At 53.2% G+C, this 26359-nt stretch overlaps 1 protein-coding gene across 3 annotated transcripts in view; it reads right to left on the bottom strand.

Annotated features, from left to right (window-relative positions):
• Positions 1 to 3141: 3141 nt before the first annotated feature.
• Positions 3142 to 26359, bottom strand: part of SLC6A6 (solute carrier family 6 member 6) — an 88886-nt gene continuing 65668 nt past the window's right edge. For all 3 annotated transcript variants that reach the window (XM_086697333.1, XM_086697331.1, XM_086697332.1), the window contains 9 exons: positions 25848 to 25982; positions 24536 to 24639; positions 24280 to 24404; positions 20202 to 20314; positions 15644 to 15781; positions 14230 to 14332; positions 13553 to 13653; positions 10900 to 11070; positions 3142 to 7638 (listed from right to left, as the gene is read on the bottom strand). In XM_086697333.1, coding sequence (XP_086553459.1) covers positions 7498 to 7638; positions 10900 to 11070; positions 13553 to 13653; positions 14230 to 14332; positions 15644 to 15781; positions 20202 to 20314; positions 24280 to 24404; positions 24536 to 24639; positions 25848 to 25982 — 1131 coding nt within the window. In that variant the 3' untranslated portion in view covers positions 3142 to 7497. The remainder of the gene's footprint in view (positions 7639 to 10899; positions 11071 to 13552; positions 13654 to 14229; positions 14333 to 15643; positions 15782 to 20201; positions 20315 to 24279; positions 24405 to 24535; positions 24640 to 25847; positions 25983 to 26359) is intronic.

The raw sequence follows: 26359 nt of genomic DNA, 5'->3' as shown, positions 1-26359 counted from the left end.
GACATTTCCCGACACCCGTCCCCGGTGAGCATCCTGCCTGCCTATGCATTTTGGGTACAGCCCCTGTGACATGTCCCTCCCACCCTCAAAAGCTGTATTTTTCTCTGGCTGAGATTAGAGCATATTCCTTGTAAAGTATTTTTCTACATGGGGTTTTCTTAGAGCTCTCGGGAAGCACATGCCAAGGGGCTGCATTGCAAAGGCCATTGGGGTCTCTTTGGGGCCCACGCGTAAATCCGTTCTGCCAGGGATTGCAATGACGTGGGAGCTGGGGGTGGGGTGCCATTGGGATGATTTTTTAAATAAAGTTATTTAAATGCAACTGGACTGGGGTGTCTGCCTTTTTCTTTCTTTTTTTTTTTTATTATTTTTTTTGATCATAGGCTGGCAGTAGCTTCTGTTTGGATCTTAGGACATCTTACCTGTTTCATTCATTCATTCATTCATCCATTCAAAAAGTCTGCTTGGACTATGCATTGTTTTCACCCCTGGAAAAACAACATGAATAAGACGGAGGAGGTCCTGTCTGCATGGGGCTTATAATTCTAGTGGAAAACAGACAATGAACAAGGGAGTACATTGTAAAGAATTATTTCAGAATGAAAAAACAAAACAAAACAAAACAGTCATGGGGACACAGTGGAGGGTGAGAGCTTTAGCTCCGGGGCCAGGGAAGGACTTCTCTGAAGAGGTATTTGTGGGGAGACCTTAAAGACAGGAGCCAACCCTGTGGAGACGGGGAAGCACAGTGTCCCAGGCAGGGGGCGCAAGTGCGAAGGCTCTGAGGTGGGAATGAACTTGGTGGGTCAAGGAAGAGAAAGGAGGCCCAAAAGCAGAGTGGGGAGACCAGGTTGGAGGGTGCAGGGCCCAATGGTGAGGGCTTGGGTCTGGACTGGATTTTATCCTATCTGCAGGAGGAAGCCGCCGAGGCAGGTAAGTGGTGGGTCTGCTGCATGGAGCCACTTTATCCTGGGTGGGATCTCGCTGATGTCCTGAGTCTTCACTGGACATCCAGGGCAGGATGGGCCCAGAGGGCACAGCCAGGCCTCACTAGGGGTCCACAGCTCTGTGGGGGCAGATGAAGAGCTTCTTCCCATCAGCTATGCATGAGGGAGTGAGCCCCCATCTCTGGAGGTGTGTTTAGCCAAAGGCCAGATTGGGCACAGGGTACCTCTGTTCTCCCTAGTGCCGGGCGATAGACTCTGGGCCCTTCTGAAACAGGGAAGAGGGTGTGGACAGGGCCAGACCTAGAGAGGTACCCCTGTGCTACAGACTGGCTTCGTGCAGGCGCTTCTGAGTGCTTTTCAAGAATTCTCTGGATTCTCCTACAGCCTTCAGAGGTGGTTCTGTTAGCCCAGTGTCATAGGTGAGGAAATGTACAGAGAGGTTAAGTAACTTGCCCTAAGTCACACAAATAGTAAGGGATGGAATACAAGGATATGAATACAAGTTATGGCCAAAACACACAGGGAGGAGGGAGGTGGACAGAGGCCATCAGAAAGGTCAACAAGGGACGCCTGGGTGGCTCAGTTGGTGAGGCGTCTGACCAGCTCAGGTCAAAATCTCAGTTTGTGGGTCTGAGCCCACGCCGGGCTCTGTGCTGACAGCTCAGAGCCTGGAATCTGCTTCAGATTCTGTCTCCCCCTCTCTCTGCCCCTCCCCCACTCACATTCTGTCTCTGTCTCAAAAATAAAAAATATATATATCAAAAAAGAAAGGCCAACAACCAGAAAAAGCTGGGGGAGTGGCATTTTATTCTAACATCATCTATAAATAATGAGTTTATATTACTGAGGGGCACCTGGGTGGCTCAGTTTAGCTGAATGTCTGGCTCTTGGTTTTGGCTCTGGTCATGATCTCAAGCTCCATGGGATTGAGCCCCGCACTGGGGTGTTCTCTCTCTCTCTGCCTCTGCCCCACTCATACATACTTGCTCTCTCGAAATACATTTTAAAAAAACGAGTTGAGAGATGTTTGGTCTGGCGAATTGGACCCAAGAGGCTTCCCTAAAGGACCCAAGAGGCTTCCCTAAATTTGCCCACACACTGATCTGTCCAAAATATTGACCTGCACTATGATCCCAGCAAAGCTGAACCCCTCTCCTGGCCTCAGTTCCCCCACCTGTAACAGTGAGTTGAGCACACAATTCCCAACGCAGAGGACCAAATACTTCCTGTACCACTTTCTGAGGTCCTGAGGGTTCTGCCTTCTGAGGCCCCAGAGTCTGTGGCGCGACTTCTATTCGCATCCCTCTAGGGCCTACGCTCCTCCCTGCAGCCTCCCCCACTCAGGCCTGGCGGTCAGAAAGCCCGTTTGGGTGCCAGTAACTACTCCTGGTGCGTGACCTCTAATCAGCCCGAAGCCTTGAAAGGGGCAGTTTATTCCAGGTGGGGAAACCGAGGCTCAGGAGACTGTGAGGTGTCCCCAGCCATGCGGGGCGGGGTGCATGCCAGGTGGGCTTCAGTCCCCAGCGTCAGGGGAACCAGCCCAGAGCAGACCCAGGACAATTCTTTCAAAGACTTGCTCTGTGCCCCTGAGTTAAGTGTACCCCTCTGTGAGCCTCTGCCTCAGTGTCTCCATAGACAATTACCACCCCCCCCACCTTTTTTTTTTTTAATGTTTATTTTTGGTAGAGAGAACACAAGCAGGAGAGGAGCAGAGAGAGAGGGAGACACAGAATCTGACACTGAACTGTCAGCATGGAGCCCGACACGGGTCTCGAACTCCCAAACCTCGAGATCATGACCTGAGCCGAAGTCAGACGCTTAACCGACTGAGCCACCCTTGGCCTCCTACAAGACCCACCTTTGATGAGCATCCTAGGGCAGAACTGAAAGCCCTTTGTAAACTGTTAAGGTGCTTGCCAAACATGAAGAGAAACAGCCTCATCAAAACAGAACCAAGGGCACCTGGGAAGCTCAGTCAGTTAAGTGTCTGACTCTTGACTTCAGCTCAGGTCATGATCCTCTCGGGTCCTGGGATTGAGCCCCCAGTCGGGCTCTGCGCTGAGTGTGGAACCTGCTTGGGATTCTCTCTCTCTCTCTCTCTCTCTCTCTCTCTGCTCCTGCCCCCCTCCCAACTTGCTTGCACATGTGCACACTCTCAAAAAAAATATTAAAAAAGAAAAACACAGAACACGTGTTGGATTTTAAAAAGGAAATGTTTATTTTCATGTTATAAGGTGATTACAAACTCCTCTAAAAAAAAAGCAAAGATGAATTTAAAATATCGATATACATATTTATCTAAAAAGCAAAAGAGGAAAAGAAAAGCCCTGCAAAATACAGGGATTCATATCATAAAACATTTATACACAAAAGCTTGTATACTGCAAGACTGAATTACACACCAAGGATCTTATTCAAATACAAATTCCTCCTCAGAAGAGTCTCTCGTTGGTTGATTTTTTTTTTTACAAAAGTTTAAAATATCTTAAAAATATTTTGAAGTTTTAAAAAAAAGTCCTGATGAGCCAGACATATTTCTGGAAGGAGGCAAGACCCACGTTCTCAGCTTTCTCTTGTGCTAAATACAGAGTCACAGTTGCTAGGGATTCGAAAATTAAGTGGGTAAAAAATAAGGGGGGGGGGGGAGAAAGAAATGGAGCCAACATCTCAATTGGAAGCCAAATATATAACAAGATTCCTCAGGGAACTGTCAGAACACGTCTGTAGTGACACCCACCAAGAGAACAATGAAACATAGCTTCCGATTAAAACAAGAGCAGTCTGAGGGCCAGGCATTAACAGGGCGTTGGGGGCGAGGGAAATGCTGTTCTCTGGCTTCCAGGTTGCCCACACCCCTCTCTGCATTTTGATATCTGGGATGTTGTTTGGTTTGTGCCTGTTGGATTTTTGCACCGGGCTATTTATAGCATTCACGTGGACAGCCCAGCCTGGGGCTGCCTGACATTGGGGCTCGGGGCTGGATGGGACCTCTAGCCACCTCAGGGTTTCTCTTGGGTCCCTTCCTGGCCCGTGTCTGAGGCTGGAGGGGAAGGGAGGCAGTGTCTGCCTTTAGCCCTGGCTGCCCAGAGCATTTCCCCGACCAGAGGGGCAGTGCTGGGGAGATGCTGGCTGGGCCCCGGACCACTGTGCAGTGGCACCAGATGACACAAGATCACCCTGTGCTAGGCTGAGGGTGGCTCACTCCCCTTGGACTTTGCCACCTTCTCTAGGGGTGCGCTGGGATCTGGGGTAAGAATGAGGGAGCAGAGGTACAGAGAGGGGGCCGTGTCACCCAGAAATCATCCAAGGCCACTCACTTCCCTGCCTGGGAATGTCCCTCGTGGCCTCAGGCTAAATCCTGCCTAAGGGATTCTGCCTCTTGCACACCAACCGGCTTCACTGGGCCTCAGTTTCCTCACGTGCCATAGGGAGGTCAGCTCCTAGCTCACAGAGGGCTGTTGGGTGCAGGGCCAGGGTGAACGGGTGCCACCTCTCCTACCAGAGGGAGGGCAGTCGTCGGTCCCACGGAGCCACAGCTTGAGGTCCAGTTGGCCCGAGGATGGTGAGAGGACGGGGCGTGCTGCTCCCCTCGTCCCTGAATGCTGGGGGGACAGAGCGCTTCCTTTTTCATAAAGGCTCGTCTTTGGTCTTCAGGGAGAACACTGGGGAGCTACACGCGCCACTCATCACACACCCCTTGGAGAACCTGCGGCCAGACGGACTCCAGACAGCCCGGCTCCAGTCCCTGCTTGCCGTGCCCAGCTTCTTCCTCACAGCAGGTCTGATTTCCCCCATTTTATAAGGGCGCTGACCGGGGAGGCACTGACCACGAAAGACTGCCCACTGCGGGGACCAACACAGCCCATGCCAGGCCCGGCGAAGCATCTCCCCGGGTGAGATTTATCCTGAGGCGCTTACCCATTTCTGCATCCTAAAACAAGTTCTTTAACCACCTCCCTCGCTTCCCTTCCAGAGCTGGCCTGCTGGGCTATCTGCGGGCACTGGAAATTCTAACCCATCCCAAGGCAGAGAGTGGGCGGGCTGCCTGTTCTCCAGAGACAGGAGGACCAGAGTCATGAGCTCCAATGACAGGTTTCCTTTATGAGGAGACATAGAAAAGTCACGCACCATCACACCTTGTACTCACAGAGCCAAGTTCTGCGGAAACACAAGGGCGAGGGGAGTAGACAAGAGGGTCCAATTGGAGACAGGTGCACCGGGCGATTGTCGAGGAGCGGGCTTGGGGAAAGTGGCTGACCTTCCTTCCAGGCGGGGCCTGGGGACTTGGTCTGCATGTGTCTTTGGTCTAGAATTTGGTCTGCGAATTTTATGAGAGGCCTTTCCCAGGCCATTTCCAGAATGTTGCAATTTGCCTACCAACCCAAAATACTGTAGCCTTTCACCAGAGGGGAGACATTGTAGCCTGAAATGGCCACAAAATGCCCAGGCAGCCACAGCACGCCAGGCCCCCCTCGACCCCACGTGTCACCTGTCCCCAATCGTTGACAGTGGTTAGTTTACTAAGTTCCATGAGACAAAGGAAAACAGGTCACATTGCTACTCGGTAAAATTAGGGAAAAAAACCTGACAAAATCATATCAGACACAGCGGCAACCATAAATACATAGAGAAACAGGAACACAGAATTGTTAACAGTTTGGAATAGGACTGGGTATTGTTTGGCAGAGTATACGCTTTGGAAACAGTGAAATGTGGATGCTTGCCAAAGAGAAGAGGTTCAGAACTGCCTCTGCCCCTAGGACCCCAGAGGCTCCTCCCCTCCCGAATCTGGGGAGAGGGTTCCAGGATTCAGAGAGCCCCTGCTCCGAAAACCCGAGCTGGACCACTCTCCACGCCCCACGAGGCCGTCACTGTAATTTGTGCGTGACAACGTGTTGTATTTAGACTCTGAACTTGGAAGTGACAGTTTAAATGGCACAGTTTAGGTCCAAATGGGGGCTGGGGCGGAGACATGTCCGTCTCGGGATTTTAAAGGTGGAGTACCTTCCCTCCTGGTTCAGAGAAGACAGGCTCTTGGGTAAGCCAGTTCTGGGGTGCCAGCCCCCTGAACAATCCCACCCTTCTAGAAAATGCCCTCTCACCTCCTCTCCTCGGTCCCCACATAGTGTGTATCTAACACCAGCTACCGCAGGAGTTGTGAAGAGTTTCACCATCTCCCGAGTCACCACCAAGGGCTGCTCTTCTGCCTGAACGGGGAGGAGGGTTTGGGAGCACTTCGCCCAAGTCAAAGATCCAGGGAGGCTCCAAAAGCACTCTTGGCACTCCCAGCTAGGAGCTGGGGCAGCCCTGAGCCGGGAGCGTGTCGGGAGTTTCCCAGCCCCTGGGAGACGAGGACAGAGCTGAGTGTGGATTGCTGAGGAAAGAAAAGCACCCCTCCCTGACACCAGGCCTCTCTGAACGCCTGGGCCCACACCCTTTGGTCCACTGGCTCACCCCTCATCCCTCACCAAATACATCACGCTTCTCTCCTACAGGCAGCTGCGAGAGAGGTCAGCGGGGGGCCGGCCAGAACCTGATAGAACCCCATTAAAACGCAACAGACCCATCCGTGTGAGGGTCGGAGCCCTGAGACCGCTGGCGGCTCCCGCAATGCCGGCCTCGAACTCTAGCTGGGAAGCCGTGGGACCGCAGCCTCCCGAGGCCTCCTGAATGTCGGGGTTCCATCCTCACCAGCACCCTCTTGGGAGCTCTTACTGCCCCCGCTCCGATGAATGGTTCTGACAATCGATCTGACAGTCCTTCTGACTATCCACCCTCCATCTCAAAATAACAGCCGGGATTTTGCTCTTGGTGCAACGGTTTCTAGAGAATCAGACTTTGGCTGTAAGGCCTCACCTGTCAGCTGTAAGTCAGTCCCTTGACTGGAGGCGTTGATTCACTATTTTGGCATCTCTCTTCTTGGCTAAGACAAGTGTAATGAAACCTCTCCCTGTGGCCCTCCTTTCTCTAGCCCCTCTGGGTCAGGCCGGCTGGTGGGGCGTCCCCTCTGCTGTATGCTTCTATCTGAACCAGGCTGGGAAGGTACTACACCTTTAAAATGGGTCTCCCGTCCAGGAAAATTCCACCCTGTGTTTTTGGGGGCAGAACTTTCTGCCAGCTATACAAGCACCGAAGAATTGCTTTTGAAAACGAGATCTGTTGCTGGCAAGATCGATTCAAGTGGTAAAAGTGTATGACAATCTCTAAATGTATATATAGTTATATGTAAAAAAAAAAAATACAAAGAAAAATTTACCAAGTTCCCATAAAATACATCTAATTCAATATGAAAACTCTGCCTCGCCCCGGACATCCGCCGGTGGGTTTTCTGTTTTGTATAAAATATCCCCAAATCAAAACAAAAAACACATACACACGATACCACACACACACACGCACGCACGCACGCACGCACACAGAGTAACATTTTCTGTGACAATTAAAAAAAACAATCCTAGTGCAAATAGAAAGCTCTGTAAACCTGGTCCTATGAGAATCTAATGTTAGTAAACAGCAGGGAAGCAGCCCGTCCGCCCGAGCGCCCGAGAGCTCACATCATGGTCTCTACTATGATGTGGGTCGGTTTCATGAGAGCGCCGTTCACGGCCAGGCGGGAGCTGTAGGGCGTAGCTCCCTCGCGCTCCACGGCCCAGCGGTTGGGTTCCCTCGGGGTCAGCAGGTACTTGAGTCTCTGGAGAAGGAACAGGATGGGAGCAGAGAGGAAAGTCAGGCGTCCTAGTTCCCCTCTTCACCACAGCCGTCTATCCCCTCCGAGCCCGGCCAGTGCGCTGTTTGGCCTTTGGCAAACTAACCCCCTCTCTGGACCTCCCACTTCATCCACTAGCAAATGAAGGAGTTGAACTAAGGTGCTTCTTCTAAGGTCCCTCTGGGCCCTGAATGAGGGCAGAATTCCCGTCAATAGTTTCCTTGGCCAACCCCTGCTTGCACACCTCAGGGACAGGGGGACTCATACCGCCTGGCTCCGACTTCTTTCTCCTACGAAGCTGAAATCTGCCTCCTTGTAATCCCCATCCCCAGATTTCTCTGACTTGCAAAGCAGCTGAGTTTCTGCAATTTGTATGCCCGAGGTAGGAAGACGATTATGAGCCTCCCCTGGCTTCCTACCTTCCCCAAGGAGAAACCCCCAACTCCTCAGCCACCTGTAAACTTCATTTCCTGCCTTCTTGCATGGCCCTCCCGTTCTCTTGCAGGTGTCTAGTTCTCCCTGCTGGGGGCTCAGAGACACTGCTCGTGTCTGAGGTCCTCAGAGAGGGACCGGAGATTGGACTTCATGAGAGTTGTCCCATCACTTTGGGACAGGATGAGTTTCATCCTTCTGTCTGGTTGCCTGATTATAGAAGCAGTGAGGGAAAGAGCCTTCCCGCGACACCCAGAAGACCCTCAGCGGATTTGGGACTGGAACTCAGGGCTCCTGACCGCCAGCTTTCCCCTGCCAAGTGTCTACTCAAAGACTTAAATAGGAAGCAGCTGTGAATAAAAAAATCCTCTCTTTAGACATTTACATTCAACTTACGTATATTACAATTTTTAAGCTGCTTATTAAAAGCTACCATATCTCATTTCTTTTTTAAAAAAATGTTTTTAAACATTTATTTATTTTTGAGAGAAACAGAGACAGAGTGCCAGCTGGGGAGGGGCACAGAGAGGTAGACACAGAATTGGAAGCAGGCTCCAGGCTCCGAGCTGTCAGCACAGAGCCCAATGCAGGGATTGATCTCACAAACCGCGAGATCATGACCTGAGCTGAAATCAGACGCTTAACTGACTGAGCCACTCAGGTGCCCCAAGAGCTACCATATTTCACTCGAAAAATCTAAATTTAATTTCCATCTGCTCTTAAAACCTTGCAAGATCTGGCAACTAGTAACAGCAGGCCAGAGCTGAGCACATGGCTGCCTGCTGCAACTTTCGATCGCCTTCTCCAGGTCCCTCCTGGCCCCGAGTGAGTCCTTCCCTTGCCCAGGTTCCCCGCCTGGTTCTGGGGGAACCAGCCTGGAGGCCCCAGGGAAAGGGTAAGGGACGGAGGGCCAGCAGGAGAGCAGGCTTGGCTCCCTGCCATCATGCTGCCTCTCTATACAGCTGTAAGCCCAGAAGGTAGGACGAGAGGCAAGCAATGCCAGACAGCCACCCAGGACTCCACGTATCTGGGAGGTGCGGACAGAAGGGGAGTCACCCCGGGACGGAGCTCTCAGTTTACAAATGTGGCTCAGGGAGAAGCTCATGGCTGGGAGCGCAGACGGGAGGTCGAGGGGCACGTGACAAACAGATGGATGGTGGCTCAAATGCCTTCAGAGGACGGCGCTTTGGCTATCCACCTGGCTTGGAGGCAACCGTGAGGTGCAAGTTTGGGAAGAGGCCTCACCCACACCCTCCTCCTCCCCCCCTCCACACCCTCCTTCCCTCCCCGCCCCCCCCCCCAAAACCCATTCTCATCAAACCTCTGAACTTGGGATGGAACAATATTTTAAAATTAGGCTTTGAAGGGACACAAGTTAGTGCAAGGTGTCCCCCAGGGTTGAAATATGTGGTTGCTGTGGGCAGAGACCAATTGGAACAAACATCCAAGACTATCTGCTCTGCCCCAATTAACCCGTTAGTTTCTGGGCAGTAGGGACATTCTGGATATTCCCAGGGAGGGGCTGGGTTTGCAAGAGGTAACGGGGGGGGGGGGGGGGCGGGGAGGGGGGGAAAGGGACATGTGGAGGGCTCAGGACCGTAGCGATCACAGATCTGTCCCCAGACCCCGTATTTCAGGATTTTCACAAACGATAGGTCCTATCAGCATTCTGGCTGAGTGCTGGGGTCCTTCCCTGTGTCCTCTGAGAAATTACAATGGGTCCGATGCTGCAGGAACACCTCAAGGGCCCAAGGGCTATCCCAGCTCAGACAGACCCCGGCTTCGTGGCTTCATGTTTTCCTCCCAGGCACACCCTGGCCTGCTTCCTCTGTCTAGGGAAGGCTGGTGCCTTCTGCCCAGCCACCCCTCTCCCCCCACCAACACCACCTCCAGGCCATTCCTCTGCCCACAAGGAAACCGGCCCAGCCCAAGGGGGAGCCAGGGCCCCAGGACATCCTGGCTCCAGATTTTTAAGAGAATAACAATAAAAAGAGTCCAGAACAAAACAGTGTAGTCTTGGAGCTGGCCCAAGCCCAAAGGTTAAGGGAGATTCTAAGAAAAGGATTTCTTGGAAAGAGCCCCAGTTTTTGCCACAGCCTGGAATCTGCAGTATTGTTAGAGAAATTTCTGAGGGGTTGGTGGTAAGGAGGGGACCTTGGGGTGGGAGACTGGCAGGCACAGAAGCTTGGAGGACTGAGGGCCTGTCTCAGGAAGCAGATGGGGCCACAAATCTGGGGAAGGGGACACCAGCATGGGCCGGGCTTATCCAGAACATGGCTCCAGGGTAAGAGAAGGCCTCTGGGTAGAGCTCAGGCTTCCTTCCCAGCTCCTTGTCTCCTGTCTTACTGCTTCAGCACCACGGTCCCCACTGTTCCCAGGATAAAGCCCTACCTCTTAGCCTGACATGCAAAGCTACTGTCACTTCTCAAGCTTCATTACTCACCTGCCCCCCTCAGAACATGTCATTGCTGCCCAAACGCTATCACATGTCCTTCCCTGTGAACGTACCAAGCGTCACACCCCTCCACTTCTCATTCTCTGCTTGGCAAATTCCTCGCCCTGCCACAGTTCTGCTCTGAATGTCACCAGAGCCTTCGTCCATGTGAACTGTTTTTGTTCTTGTTTCCCCACATGCCTGCTGACAACCTCAACCCCTCCAGGGGGCAGGCGACGGGTTTAGGACCCAGAGAGGGCAAGCGACGTGCCCAAGGTCACACAGCAAATGGAACAGCCGACAGCCAGTGGCTGGCTTTCACCCTCTCCCTTCTCGCCCTCCCGCACCCCCCATATCCAGCCTCGGCCCCACGTGCTCACCACAAGGAACGGCCCTTCCGTCTGGCAGAGGCGGATGACCATGACCAAGGGGACGCACATCATGGAGGACAGGGCCAGGCTCCAGCCCAGCCCGATGGCCCAGGTGGGGTACACGTAGACTTTGTTGTAGGTCAGGGGTACGTACTTGACGAGAGAGAAGATAAAACATCCCTGTGGAGAGAGATGGGGCAGTCAGGGGGGCCCTGGCATCAGGAGCAGGGGGCTCTAGGAGCAGGGCAGGGCCCACTCAAGGGGCCTTACGCCCTTCCTCACTCGGCTGCCTGAGGACCTCCCCTGGGGCAAACCTGACCACGTCACTTCCCTGCTCAACACCCTTCCGTGGTCCCCCAGTGCCTTCAGGATCCAGTCCAAATCCCTCAGTCCGGCCAGCAACGTTAGCCAAGAGCTGTGCCCCTTCACCCCTCACCAGCCTGCCACCCCCTCTCCATGTCCGCACTCCAGCTGTCCTGAGATCCTTCCAGCTCCTTAGCTGCGTGCCCTGGGGCCTTAGAACAGGCTGTTCTCTTGACTCGAGCCCTTACCCTCCATCCTCATTTAGCTCGAATGGTCCTGTCTTCGTCTTACGTGTCCAGGCCCTGCCCGGACTCTGTCAGGTGACCATAGCTTTCCTTCCCAGAAAGCATATGGTTATAATTACTTCTTCACACATGCTCCCCCGACCTAACTGAATCGGCGAGGGCAAGCAGGACGTCTCTCTTGCTCCCCTGTTTCTCTAACACCTGGTGCAGCTCCAGATGTACACAGCAGGTGCATAATAAATGTTAGCTGCATGGGTGAAAGCCTTTCCTCCCTTCCCCCACTCACCCATCTCCATCCCTGACCCCCAGGACAGGGTGCAGACCTGGGTCTTGCCCTGTGGGGGTGTGTCCAGCCCCAAGCCCAAGCCAGTGGCCAGTGGCCATCAGTATCCATGAACGGTGGGGTGTGGTGAGCTCTGAGCCCCAAAGCCTGTGCAAAGTCCACATTTCCCTGAGAAGAGCACATAAGGCTGGCTGGGAGAGCCCAGGGCTTGTTTCTGGTCAAAATTATAGCATCTCATATATGACCCAGGATTGCCTTGGATGGATCCACAACGTAAAAAGGACTTAAATCTTCATTATCTAATAACTGGGGTTTGACGGGAAGACAAATCCACATAAATCAGAATTGGTGGCAGGGGAAGGGAGAGCATTAGGCTACAGATACTTTCCCGGGGGCAACTACCGTTTGTCTGGTTCTGTTGTTGTTGCTTCCATCCCTAAGGGTGGGGTGTAGCTCAGATCGGGATGGGGCCCAGGAGAGCGCTGCTCTGGGCTCTCCCAGCACGAGGAAGCTTGGTACCTGCCCCTTCACATTCCTCTTTCCACCAGGGTGACCTCATCCCACCGCCTGGGGATACAGCCTACCTCTGATCTACCCCTCCCTCATCTCAGGGAGGGACGGAGTGGTGACAGGAGGTGCTCACAAACCACTGTCGAGTGAGAACAAGAACACGGGCTCTGAACCCAACTAAATTCATCTCCCACGATAAACTTGCCAGTTGTTGCGGCTGCTGGTTGCTACAGCTTATTGCATTTTGTGGGGAAAACATGCACCTCAGATGAGAAGGCCACAGCCATACTAAATGACAGCAAACCTAAGGTTGTCAGCTGTCACTCGCCTCTCACTGCAGAGCCTCCTTGCCATTACAAACGGGGGAAACCAGGGCCCCAAGAGAAGGGAGGTGCACACTGCGAGTTCACGGCCGTGTTGATTTATTCTGGCCCTGAGAGCAGGCTCACTGAGGGGAGGGCCCGTTCATCCCTCAGCACCTGGTTCCTAAACGCAAGGAACATTTCTGCCATTTGTGCGCCTCATGGCACGAGCCAAGAATGGCCTAGCAGATGTCTTCCCCTGCAATTAGCTCCAAAGCTCACAAGTGGTTTCAAATAATGACAGGGAAGAAGAGGACTTCCCTTCTGCCAGAACCTCTGGGGAAAAGATTGAAATGGAGTGTCTGGGCATGCTCTAACCTGCATTCCAAGATGGCGGGCAAGGGAAACCTGGCACGGGGGTGGGGGGCGGGGGGAGAGGAATGTGGCACGTCACTGCCCTTGAGTCCTGGGTGTGTACGAAGCTTCCTTGTTCTTGGGAGAGTCCAGAGCATCTCTTTGCTGGGATTTCCCCTTTCTGGACACAACTCCCACCCTGCCATGGAAACACCTCACTTCCAGTGTCCATGACCTCTCTCCATTTGACACCCTAAAGGCCCCTCAATTTGATCAGTGACCCAAACTGAGCTCACGAGCTCCAGAAGGGCTTGGGGAAAGGTTATGTGCTTTGTTGTGGACCCCCTGAATTTCTCGACATGCATGCCCCGACACACCTTCCTCTTCCTCAACACCTTGCCTTTGCACGGCCCAGGCTGGTTCCTCTGCCAGGAATGCTCTTTCTATTTTCTCTTCCTGACAAGCTCTTACTTATTCTTCAAAACTCATCTCAAGGAACTTTTGGGAGCAGCCTGCTGCCTCACCTCTCCCAGGCAGAGGTGTCACTGGGCTTGTTACAGGCCAGTGCTTGGCAGGTGCTGAGCAAAAAATGGTTCAGCAGGTGATAAGGTCAAGCCCCATGGACAAAAGGCTAGCACCCACAAGCCAGGCAGGGCAGAACTCACAACACAGAGAACTGGAGTGACCACGGCCCAGCTGTACTTCATCCAGGGCCCAGGCCGGTAGCCAATCATGTCCTCAATACCGTCATAAAGGTTATCGCTGCCTAGGAGAGACGGAGGGAGACAGAGAGTGACACTGTGTCCAACGCCAGCATCTACCCTGGGAATTGCACAGCAGGGGCTCAAGGGCCACGAGGGGGACTCAGGGGTCTGCTCAAGGTCCCTGCTGCTCAACACCACATAGATCCAAGAGTGGCAGATGTTCATCTGAAATTATGTGAAACTCAAATGTAACTGGGCATCGTATATTTTTTAGGCAAACTTAGGCAGCCCCCAAATCCTGGTGTGGCCAATCCAAGGTCTCAAGAGGATTAAAATAGACCATGTCCGGGTCCCAGAGCAGTAACTCATAGATAGACCCCCCTACACAGACAAATTCTGTGTTTCTCAAAACATACAGTCACACCCTGCACCTTTAGCATGGGGAGAATATGTCACATGTGGCCACAACGGTATTATTTCTGTACAAAAGGGGAAGCCTTGAGGGGAAAATGCCAAGTAGGGAAAGCCTTTGTGTTCAACTCAGAGTGAATGCCCCTTCGAATTCTGTTTTGGAAGCTTCTAAATACAGAGACCCAAAGAAGAGACTTGAGACAGTATATGCCAAAGTCCGTACTCACCATATATCCAGGCAATAACAAAACATTCAAAGAATGCAACCCACAAAAGGCATACACCGCTAGCTGCATAGTAGTCAAAGAGTTGAAACACATACATGCCACCCTATGAAGAAAAAAACCAGAGAAGGTTGACTTGTTATTTGGTATCCAATTCCCTTCATATATAAAGAGCTTTGACAGATCAGTAAGAAATAGAAAACCCAAGACTAAAACACAGACTATGATGACTAGATACATGTGTAGAAAGATGCTCAACTTCATGTTTGACAGATTAGTTAACAAGCACAGACACACAGGGGCGCCCAGCTGGCTCAGTCGGTGGAGCGTGAGACTCTTGATCTTGGGGTTCTGAGATCGAGCTCCGCGCTGGGTGCAGAGATTACTTAAGAAAATAAAATCTTAAAACACACACAAATACACACAGGAAAATGAAAGCAAAGATGTTTTCCTCAGTAAAAATGATGGGTTTCCGGAAGCAGGTGCTGAAAACTAACCGGGGCCAACAGAGGATACTTCAGTGAAAGCCAACTGCTCAGTGTGGAGCTGTGATCTGCCTTTGGCGCATGCGTGTGTGTGCGCGTGTGTGTGTGTTTCTTAAAGACATTTCTAGAGAAACAGTCATTTGCATTTCCAGTAGGAAAAAGTGGTGATGTGAAACCTGAACGGAGTTTGGGAGCAAATGCAGTGATTTGCTGGAGAATGAGGGGTGGTAGGTGGGGAGGGCGGCATAAGACAGCAGGCCCCAGGCCTATGCCAGGCTTCCATGTTTATCTTAGCGCAAGAATCTTTCTTTTCTGCTGCCTCTTCTTAGACAGCTGGCCCACCTCTGCCTTAGACACTGTGCTGCTCCTGCATCTTTTTTCCCTTCTGGATGGAGCCTCCTCAGGGCCCCCGCCCACCCTCTGAACAGTGCACACTCCCTGCCGACCACACAGGCCCAGCACCGTGGTGGTATCTACCAGGAGGTCTGCGTTTATCTTTTTGAATGTCTCCACCTCCCCTCCGGGCCTGAGAAGGGCTGTGGCACAGTCGTGGGTGAAAAGAGCTGCCATTAAAATGGATTTCGGCTGAAGCACCTCTCTCCCAGGCATCCTGGGACGAGGGAGAGACGGAGGGCAGGGGGTGGCCAAGGTGTTGCCATGGTAACAGGAGAGAGGGTTGGGAAGTCTGGGTCAACTGCTGGGTCCTGAGCTGTCTCCTGCTGCCTGAAATGTAGGCCAGGTCCCTTGGGCAGGGTGGGATCCCTGAACTGGGTGGGGCCAGGAGATATCCCATCTCGGTGCTACAGCCTAGCCACTGCCTCCACCAGCGGGAGGAGGGGCAGTACAGCCTTGGACTGGTCTTTGGAGCATGTGTAGGTCACCAAGAGCCCTGCAAGAGGAGGTCCCTCGGGCCAGGTGAGAAAGCCACCTACCTCCGTCACCATCGCCAGCCCCAGCAAGTAGCTGATGCTACATATGAAGGCGATGAAGATTTCCCGACGGAAACCCTTCCTTAGGAAGGATGGGTAAAGATCGACCAAGGACGTGATCTGTCCTTCGACTTCAACAAACTGCAGAGGAGAAGAGAGTGGTTGAGTCCCAGATGCCCAGCACCTCCCCTCTGCTCAGAGAGGAGACTCCTGGCACTCACGGAGTAGCCTGCGGGGTCAAGACCAAATGTGTGAACGTGGTCTCCTGAACTCTACCTGGGGAGCCCCGCCAGCCGGTCTAGCCACGGTGGGCCACACACAGTCCTCCAAATATCCCGCACGTCTGTGTCTTTGGTTCAGAATGCCTTTCCCTTGTCATTTAAGACTTCACTCAAGAATGACCACTTCTCTGAAGCTCATGCTGACCCTCACCTTCTCACACTTGCTGGCACATAGTTATTGGCACAAACACCTCCCCCCATCTTGGTCTTGGTCCTTTCTGACACCAAGGGCAGTGCCCCCTCGTCTCTGGGCCTGGAGTGCCCAGGTGGGCTAGGCACATGTGGTTGCTCAGTGGACACATGAAGAATGAATGGGTAACTCAGGGCAAGTCTGGACCCCCATTTCCCCATCAGATTCACACAATGGCTTTAGCTCTGTGGGGAACGTGGATCCACGAGGATATCCTGCACACCTAAGCGCCCACGTGTGTGAGCCACATGCTAACTGTGACCCCAGGAACCCGTCCCTGGGCTCCCAAAGGTAAGGAAACCCATTGAAGAGGCCCTTCCTTGGGTAATGAGCTAGGATGATTCTCAATCTTCCTAACATATAACTTGGAGACGGAGCCAGATCATTACATGGAGAGCTGCCTCTGTTAAAATGCAGCAGGAAACTCTGTCCTGTGGACGCTTATTGTCATGGATGTAACCAGTGCCCGATGGACGGGTTCCACCCTTCTGCAGCTACTGGTCTGGGCAAAGACTCCTCCTCTACCTCTATCTTTGGGGCAGAAGCATCCGGAGCACAATCTAGAAATGAAGCTTCAGGACCGAAGGGCACGTAGAAGCAGTTTACATTTGGGTGACTACTGCCAAAATGCTTTGCCAGCCAACATACCCTCCAAGGCCGGTCTGTCTGATTCCTTTAAAAGTCGAAAAGCTAAAGCCTTGACCCTTCTGTTCTTTCATCCGAGAGGCATTTGGGAAGGATGTTTCCCCAGCATTCCTACAAGAGAGATCCCACCACTTATTCCTTTGGGATGCATCACAGGAGGATCAAGGGATACAAACCGGGAGTGAATCCCTTTCATGGCTGAGAGGGGCTGGAGAAATGATCCTTTGTTGCCAGGAATTCAGGGAAAAGAGGAGCGAGAGGCTCTTGAAAGGGGCCCAAAGAGGAGGGGCTGATGTTTTGACCTCGGACTGATGTGTCAGCCACAGAGTTTTCAACTTAAATTACCACTGAATTACAGCAAACCTGCGGCCCAAACATTAAGCTTCAAAAGGAGTTAAAGACAAAGGTTCTTTCCTTTTTGAGATGGGGAAATTAAAGGCAGGAAGGTCCGGTGTCACTGTGGGGCAGGGTCAACACCAGCACACGCCCCTCATTTCCAAGCTCCCTTCCATTTCTGGAGAACGCCAGCCCCAGCCCTCAGCCCTGCTCCACCGGCCTCTTCAGACCTCCCTCACTTAACAGCTATGTGACCCTGATTTCTCCAAATGTCCGTCTGTCTCCCCTGTAAAATGGGAAGGTCTTGCCTGCTCGGCAGGGAGGCGGACAAAGATGTGAAATCACAAGAGTAAGCTGATAATTGGGTGATTGCTGCAAACCCATGTCAGGGGATGAGTGAGCTCCAGGGAGATGGGGGCCAGCTCTCTCCTCCACCAGTGCTGCTTGTTATCTCGTGCAAGCATCTGCCTCCACGTGCATGCCACCCCCACCCCATCTCACCAAGAAATACGCAGTGGTCCTTAAGTCAAAGAGTGCTTCCTGCAGATGCCAGACATCCTGGGGTCAGGGGGGGGCACACTCCATCGGTGAGAGGCCTCTGCCTGAGGTTGGCTATGGATCTCTGCACTTCCATGAGAGGAAGCTATTTGGGGGGAACTCCAAGATAAGGCCAGGAGGGATGAACTAGCAGGTCAGGGAATGGGTAGCCCCAGAACCAAGCCCATTCCTGAAACCAGCTGTGCGTGGCCTCGGCCGATCCCTTGTTCTTGCTCAGCCTCAGTTTTCTTGGCTCTACAGGGCAACAGTTGTACCCAGCTGTAGAGACGCTACAGATTAAAGAGTTTACATATATATATATAAAAACAGGACAGGGAAAGGGCCCCGGAATGGGGAGTTGTATTTAATGGGGACAGAGCTTCGTTTTAGGAAGACACAAAGGTTCCGGGGGCAGGTGGCGACGATGGTCGCACAACAACGTGAATGTACTTCATACCGCTGAACTGCATGCTTAAAAATGGTTCAGATGGTCCATTTCATGTTGTGTATTTTGCCACACACGTACATAAAAAGCCCGACATGAAGACTTGCCCACAGAAACACCTCGCAGGACAGCGCTCTGACTATATCACGGTGCTGGTGGGGCATGAGGCGGTCACCAGCATCTGCAAAACCTTCCCCCCCCCACCATCTGCGAGCTCACATTTAGCAAATAGATGCAAAGGAGGGATTCCAACCTAGGCCATCAGACCCCTGAGACATTATGTCCTAGCTCCCTGGGTTCCAATCCTACTCATGCCCTTCGTGGGATATCAATTAGGCAGGTCATTTGAAGGGCTCTGAGCCCTGAGTTCCAGGTTCTGAGTGGAAAGGGTGCCAGCTCCCTCTGAGGCTGGCTTGGAGAGCTCACCAAGATTCCCTGAGCCCGTTGGCCGCCATGAGGCCTGGCTCAGAGGTGTGCCTCACCAGCCAGGCCCCACCTGCCTCCCAGGGAGAAAACTTAATATAAATCACCTCCACTCCCTCAGGAAGCAGCTTCCTTGGCCCAAGAGGCCCATTTTGGGCCCATGGAGACGTCACGCTTTGTCATTTATTAACCACTCTCTGTTTTTGTTTTTTGCTTTCACTTAGAGCTTTGGAAGAAGTTATAAAAGCCATTTGCTTGGGGCCTCCGAAGGCCAAACTCATTAACGAGAGATGATTAATGGACTCCTCTTGCTGTTTATACAGCTCAAGCCCACCAACAACTACACAAGTATTTTGTTTTCAGTCTCCCAAATGTTTCTACTCTGTCTTCTCTGCTAATCCTGGTCCCCGTCCTGCCAAATCCTTCACTCTGTTCTTGACCTTGCTGGCAGACTGCCTCCTCTCCTCTGCCTGACCTTCTAAGACGTTCCTCCTATCTGGTTCTGAGTCCACAGGGACTCACCCTGGGCAGCGACTTTGAGGCTGCTGCCCATGGGGTGGGCGGTGAAGCCCTCTCCTGAACTGGCAGCAGGCCTCTGGACCAAAGGTTTCCCATGAGGCAGCCAGATACCCAGACCACACAGAAGGCCGCAAAGTGCCTGCCTTTCAGCGATGGACCTCAGATGACGGCCTCGGGGTGGTGGCACCGTGTGCAGGGCTCTGGTCTGGGCATACCACCAGCCCACCCTGCGCATCCTAACTCTCCACTCCTGGATCACGACTGCCCTCTCAACTGTCATCTTGAGACAACCCCAAGGAAAATACACATATCTCCAAGAGAACTCTGTTTTCCAAGCACCACGTGCTGCTCTGTATCAGGCACTGTGCCTGGTACTTCATACAAGGCAATGTGGGTATAATCACACCCATTTACGAGATGAGAAAACGGAGTCTCAGCGAGGGGAGGGAATGTGCCCAATGTCATACAGCATGGGGGCTTGGAACTGTTAGTCCGAAGCCAGTCTCAGCCCCTGGTTGGCTCTCACTGACACACCCCATGGAGGTCTGAGCCCTGGAGGGGCGGGACACAGGGGTTCAGAAGTGCAGGAAAACAGTGTTGGTATAGATGGAGTCGTGCCTTGGGAGGGCAGAAGCTGAGCTGGCCAGAGGACAGGGTGGGCCTTGAGCGAGGCTCCCCAGCACTGGAAGATCATGGTTTCACTCCGTGGGACGCTATTCACATGCGCCAGGAATCACAGAACACCATGTGTGGTTTGGGCTTCTCTGGCTGCACTTAGGACAATCAGTGACAGCTTGGCAGGCACTGTCGCCCCTTCCCTGAACTGCCTGCCATGTCCTGGGTCCCCGTGTGGACCCTCCACGGAACACATCATCATCACCACTTGGCCTTGACCTTCTATTTCCCATCTTTAGTTTCATTTTAACCACACGCCTCAGGTATCCATTTCCCCTTGCTGGGGCCAAAGACCCGAGCTTTGGGGCAGACGTCTTCCTCCTGTTGCCCTGAGGCCTTTTCTACCCCTGGGGTCTTAGAGGAACCCTTGTTGGCTGAAGCTGGTGCAAGTCTGATGTGAGGGCGGGAAGGGAGTGACGGTGTCACACACGGCACGATGAAGGGCACCTTCCCAGAACCACACTTCCCCGGGCACTCCCTCTGTACAGCGTCCCCTCGATCTGGACATACCTGGCTATCCAGTCCAAGCAAGAGAAGCATAATAAAAAAGAGAATGGACCAAAACGTGGGCAGCGGCATCATTGTCACAGCTTTTGGGTAGGCAATGAAGGCCAGGCCAGGACCTAAAGGGAAGAGAAAATGGGGAGGGGCAGAGGGGGAGGCACATCAGTGACCCAGCCACCCGGGGCACTGGAGCTCACACAAAGACACTCGGGACTGAGGCGGTGTCCCAAACCCCAAGTGCAGGGAGGAGCCAGGTCTGAATCTGTGCCTGGGGGAAGAGCCCAGGCCTGCCTCCCTTTCGGATGGGGTGCACTGGGGCTCAGGTGGGGCCCCGTTTTAGCATCTGTCTCCTATGCAGCAGTACAAGTGGCCTCACACCAGAATCCGGCAGACCTGGCCATTTGGGGGCGGGAGATGGGACCGAGCCTGGGACCCAGTCTGCCGGCTTGGAAAAGGAAGGCTCCCCAAACCAGAGTAACCAGGCCAACGTTTGCTGGAGGGAAGCAAAGGGGGAAAGATCTGGTTATCGGACTACCGAAGCCCCCGTTGGCAAAGAAAAGGTTTCTACTTCTGAGTTAATGACTAACACATTGTGAAAGAATACAGAACCATGCCCTGCAGGGCAAACCTCACTTCAGGGGTGCGTCTGTGCACCCCACTGAGCAATGTCAGAGGCAAGGCCCAAAGCTAAAGGGAGGTGTGCGCAGGGCAAGACCCCAGGCTCCGGAGACCCGAGACTTCCATTCAGGTCTCACTCCACCTTCTCTTTATGTCACCACGCACCCCTGCAGGGACCTGCTTCCCCACCTGAGAAGGGAGGGGCAGGATCCAGGAAATGACTCCCAAGGAGACTTCTCGTGCTCAGATTCTCAGATGCTGAGCCCACTTCCCTAGAAAAGGGCTTCTGGTTTCTGAGGAGGGGACTCGGACAGAATCTGGAGGCCCGGTGTGGGAGACGGGAGCCCCGCCAGCTCAGGGGGCATCTTTCTGCCTGGAAACATTCCAGAGACATAGAGAAATGTCTCCTCCTGTCTCCGGCGCATCTGGGGGGAGAAGCCAGGGGTTAAGAACTAAGCCAGTGATTAAGACCTGTGGTTCTAAGAGGCGGCAGCAAGCAGCAAAAGAAAGGAGGCCTGAAAGGGCCCGGGCTGAAAAAATAAAGTAAGATCCACAACTTAAAAAAAAATAATAATAAAAATAAAATAAATTAAATAAATAAATAAATAAATAAATAAGGTCAAGAAATGTGAAAACAAAAAGGGCTAGAGGCCAGGATATTTAGAGCAGATATCAGAAACCAAATGACTAGCTTAAGAATGAGAAAAAAACAAAACAAAAAAACAAAACACAACAACAACAACAACAAAAAAAACACCAAAAAAAAAAAAAAAACCCAACCCAAAAAACCTTTAAAATAATTTGGAGCCAGAAACCGCACAGTGGGGCGTTAACCACAAATGCGGCAGGCAAGGGCGAGTCCTTCTACCGTCCAGACTCTACTCGGGTATCCTCAGGCGGCGATGGTAGCAAATCCCACGAGAAGTGGTAGAAGGGGCGGTCCTACCAAAACCCCAAAGTCCAAGCTGCAACGGAAGCCCCATGTGCACCTCGCTGGGGCCCCCCTGGTCCCCCTACACGTCAGCTCTGGCCCGACTGGTAAGCGTCACTGCGTGTGGATTCAAGTCCAGCCGACTGCGAGACAGATGTAAAATGGGGCCCCCCAACCCCCACCCGCCACCCGCCGCCCGCCCGCTGGGGCCTGGGGGAGGTTCTCAACACGCTCGTTTCTGTATTTCAGTTTTGCCTTTCTCAAGCCAGCCTCTGGGAGAGGGTCTGAGCATCTTTCTCTAAAAGCGCACGGGGAACTATAGAGAGAGAAGTCCATGTGAAGTCACGCAGCCGCTCCGAGCACCAAGGCATGCCCCTCCGCGAGCAGAGAACGCGCCGCTGCACGTGCCGTGTATACTCCGTTCGGCCAAATAATTATCTTGTTCAAATGCACTTCGCTCAATATGGTGCTTGTTAAAAGCTTATTAGAGAAATAATCACCCTTGAGGTATCTGTCAGCTGTTCAGACATCACCGTGGGGAATAAACAACAAGGTCTTTGAAGTGGACAGGAGGAAGAAAACAACTTAGGGTGATGATATATACACATATAAAAGTACCTAGTTGTCCACAGAGAAAGATCTATTTTAGATATCGAGATATACATATATATACACACATATATATGTGTGTATATATATGTATATCCCACCACCAATTCACTCCATGCTCCTGGCGATCACAACTGCTTTGCAAGCCCTCAACTGAAAAAAGCCGCTGCAAAGAAGCTGCAAATGGTTTCCCCCCTCATCACTGGACCTGCCAAACTCCCAAGTGGGTGTGGATCTTTCTGGAATTAACTTTCTGTGTCCTCAGTCCCTGGCCTGCTTCTTGGGGCCCTTGGGGAAGGAAAGCTATGTCTGATGGTCCGACCTGGGACTGGGGGCCAGCGGAGAGATGCGTGGGCTTGCCACACTTGTCCTGTGACACTGCGGGGCGGGCTGTGGGGAGGGGGCAGAGAACATCTTTGCCAAGCAGGGATTAAAGCAGGGCCCACGGGCTCTGAGGTCAGAGAAAGTCAGAGGAGCTCAGATGCGTTCTCACACAGGGAAGACCAGAATTATCACGTGTGTCCAGGGTGAGTGGGAAGGCAGGAGGCAGAGGACGTCCTCGTGGCAGAGGGGCCTGTCCAGGAGGTGGCGGGCGCCCTGTCCAGGAGACCCCAACTCGGATCCTGATCAGCCCGAGCAAGGCCCTTGCTCTCAAGCCACTGGTCTCCTCATCTGCAGAACAGACGTCTAAATGCACAATGCTGAGGTACCCCTGACCCCCAACGGTAGGGTTCTGTGGCTGAGAAGCCAGGACGCCACCCTGTTTCCAACAAGGGCCAGGGCAATGCCATGGCAAGGGCTCTAGCTATGCCTGACTCTGGTCTGTGGTGGTCCCTGGAGTTAGGACACTAGGCTGTCCTCTGGACCTGAGAGGGGCCTCAGCCCAGGACCCTCGCCTCTCTCCATGTGGGCCCAGAGAGGTCGTGAGAAATCAAGAGGTCGGGTGCAGCAGAGGACATGTACAAAGTTACCAAACCTTCCAGGCAGCTGATGAGCACCCACCCAGTGAATGGGCAGGACAGGAGGGAGGTAGAGAAGCCACAAAGATAGCCCTTGGGGAACTCGGGAGCCTGCGGTTCCTGTTCCCGTATCCAGGCCACTGCAGTTCTATGGCTGCAGTTCCAGGACTTAGCACTTCCGGCAGCAAGTCCTAGAATACTGTGGTTCTGAGGCTCTAGGATTCTAGCAACTGAAGGCTTTGTCATTTTCAGGTTCCAGAACCACCTTCCTGGAGCTCCAGGATCCCAGCCTAGGATCCCAGGCTTTGCAGAGTTCACGATTCTAAGACTTTCCTCTACTTCCGGAAGGAGCACCCCACCAACAGGGCCCCACGCCTCCAGGGGGTGACACTGTCCCCACAAACTATCCCCAAACTGGGTCTGTCACGGTCCCAGCGGGCGACCGCCATGCCCACCGTCTCTCTCCCACCCCACTGCCTACGGTGGTGGCTGACACAGGGCAGACTCCATAAATCAATAGCATCGGTGGAATGAATGAATGGGTTTGCTAGAGGGAGCGCGCTGGGAGCAAAGTGCAAAATACAGAAACCAAAGCTGAGAAGGTGGTGATGGAATGCCGACTGGTGGCTGGCTTGGGCCTGAGTTAGGAAAGTGGTTTCTGTTGCTGAAACCAGGAGTTTGCTGGGGAAGGAGAGGGAGGGAAGACCACACAAGAGTAGCTAAGTATTCCCCCAACTTAACCAACCCCCATGTTTCTGCTAGCCCCTTGGGCCAAATTGCAAAGTGCTTAAAATTTAGCTTTTGTACTCTTTGATATGTGGGGGACATCTTGGTGGGGGGGGTCCGTTTCGGAAACCAGGCTCGTCCCCCCCCCCAAAGCCCCCTGGGGTCTGGCTTCATGCCTGCAGTACTTGGCTTACACACTAGGTGGCAGTGCCCACCACCACTGCCACCAATACCACCATACCTGACTCAGCCACATCAGCAATGTCCACCCCTTGCTCTTGTGCCATGAAGCCCAGGATGGAAAAAATTGCGAAGCCAGACACAAAACTGGTACCACTGTTCAGGCATCCCAGCAGCATACAGTCCCTAAGTTACACATATGTCAGGGAGCAAGTTAATTCACAACACAAGGAAGCCACGCTCCCTACTTCTTCTCTTTTTTTTCTTTAAACATCATCATTTCTAAGGTTTACCAGGCCCGCTGGCGCGACACTTGCCTGTACGAGTTGTACTTGTACTTGTTGTAGCTCCCCAGAGAGGTCATGGCCCCCAGGCAGATGGCGTAGGAGAAGAATATCTGGGTCCCGGCATCAATCCATACCTACGGGGGTTGGGGCGGGAGTGTAAGGAGAGAGAGAAGGGACCGTTAGGACCAGCTTCCTGGAGGGGGCAGTGCGGGCCCTGGGCACCTCAAAATGTGCAGACTCTTGACTGCAATGTGAGCACTTGTGCTGGAATCCAAGGCGTCTTTGAAGGCAATACTGAGCTGCAAGGAAGCCCAGAAGTCAAAGAAACCCCCAGTCACTGAGCGTCAGGATTAGGAGGATGGACTTTTGAAGCAGACAGATCTGAATTCCAACTGTGAAATGATTGTGGGCAATAGGGACTCCCGCCTGGAGCCTCAGTTTTCACATCTGTACCATGGGCTCCACTGCCCTGACGCACAGCACTATCATGCCTATTTTCGGAAAATAGATTCAGCCCAGTGCAGGCACAGGGTAAGACCGTGAAGTCAAGGCCGCTATCGTTACCGTAACTGCTATTGTCCGGGGACCCCCGAGTTGGAACGGGGAGGATTCCCGAACGGATTATGCAGGCAAAGCTGCTCTCCAGAACTTTCCTTGAGCAGCTCCCGATGGCCACAAAACTGCCTTCCCAGCTGTCCTCTGATGTTGGCCAAGCCCCCTCTCACCTAGGAGAGGGCGAGAGGGCAGTGGGGAGGAGACCCAGAGCAGCACAGGACCTTGAAGGCAACTTGAAGGTTGAGGATCCCGGGGACAAAAGGTCCTCAAATGGGCCAGTAAAACATTGTAGGGTGTTCTCCAACCTCCCGCGGTCACATGGCTGACTGCCAGGAGCCAGACGTTCAGTACCTGCCCCCTGACCTTCCAAGAGCTCATCGCCAACTCTGAATTCCGACCTCGGCCAAGGAAGCCAGAAGCGGCACTGCTGAGCCGACTCTCCCATCCCCACGAGGCAGCCCTCTCGGCCACTGCGGGCAGAGGCCAGGGGCGAGGAGGAGGCTGGCTCCTGAGACCAGCCCCCCCTTACCTGGCACAGGGCCCGAAGAAGACTATAACTGGCTGGCCTCAGGAGGCCTCGACATGAAAAGATACGCCCACAGCGGGAAGGGCCCATGTGCACGGTGAACAAACTGCCACGGCCCAGCGGAAAAGTACCGGAGCCGGACGGCCCGACCAGATGCGTGTGCCCAAGAACCGCGGAAACTGGGCCGCCAGCTTCGCTTCCCCCGCACCCTGCCCTGCCTGGCCCCGGGTGAGAGGGAGGACAGGCTGCCTCCTGGTGTACCTGTGGGTCCTCCAGGCGGCTGATGTCGGGGTACAGATAAAACTTGATGCCTGCGCCTGCACCGGGCAGTGTCAGTCCACGGACCAGCAGCACCAGGAGCATGGCGAAGGGGAAGGTGGCCGTGAAGTAGACAACCTGTGAGGGACGAGAGGGATTCAGGGGGGCCCGTGGCCTCACCTGCTGCTGTCACATTCCAGCATTCCCTCCGGAGCCGAAGGTCTGGAGCTGAGCCTGCTGCTTCACGTGCTGTGTGACCTTACACATATCATTTAACCTCTCGGGGCCTCAGTTGCCTCACCTGTAACCTGGGTATCACACAAGTACTCACCTCACAGATTTACTGAGATTCAATGAAAGCAATCCTATGAATATTTACTGAACATCTAGGCCCTGGCAATAGAGCGGTGGACAAGGCAGAAAACGAATCCCTGCCCTCACGAACAGACACTCATGGAAAGTAAGAGTGTGAACTATCAAGTGTATGTGTAAAAGGCTGACCCCAGTGGTTGGCG

This window comes from Puma concolor, chromosome A2 (assembly GCF_028749965.1).
Source record: "Puma concolor isolate L17-30 chromosome A2, mPumCon1.1.hap2, whole genome shotgun sequence".
Lineage (NCBI taxonomy): Eukaryota > Metazoa > Chordata > Mammalia > Carnivora > Felidae > Puma > Puma concolor.
This window is presented reverse-complemented; position numbering and strand designations above follow the sequence as displayed.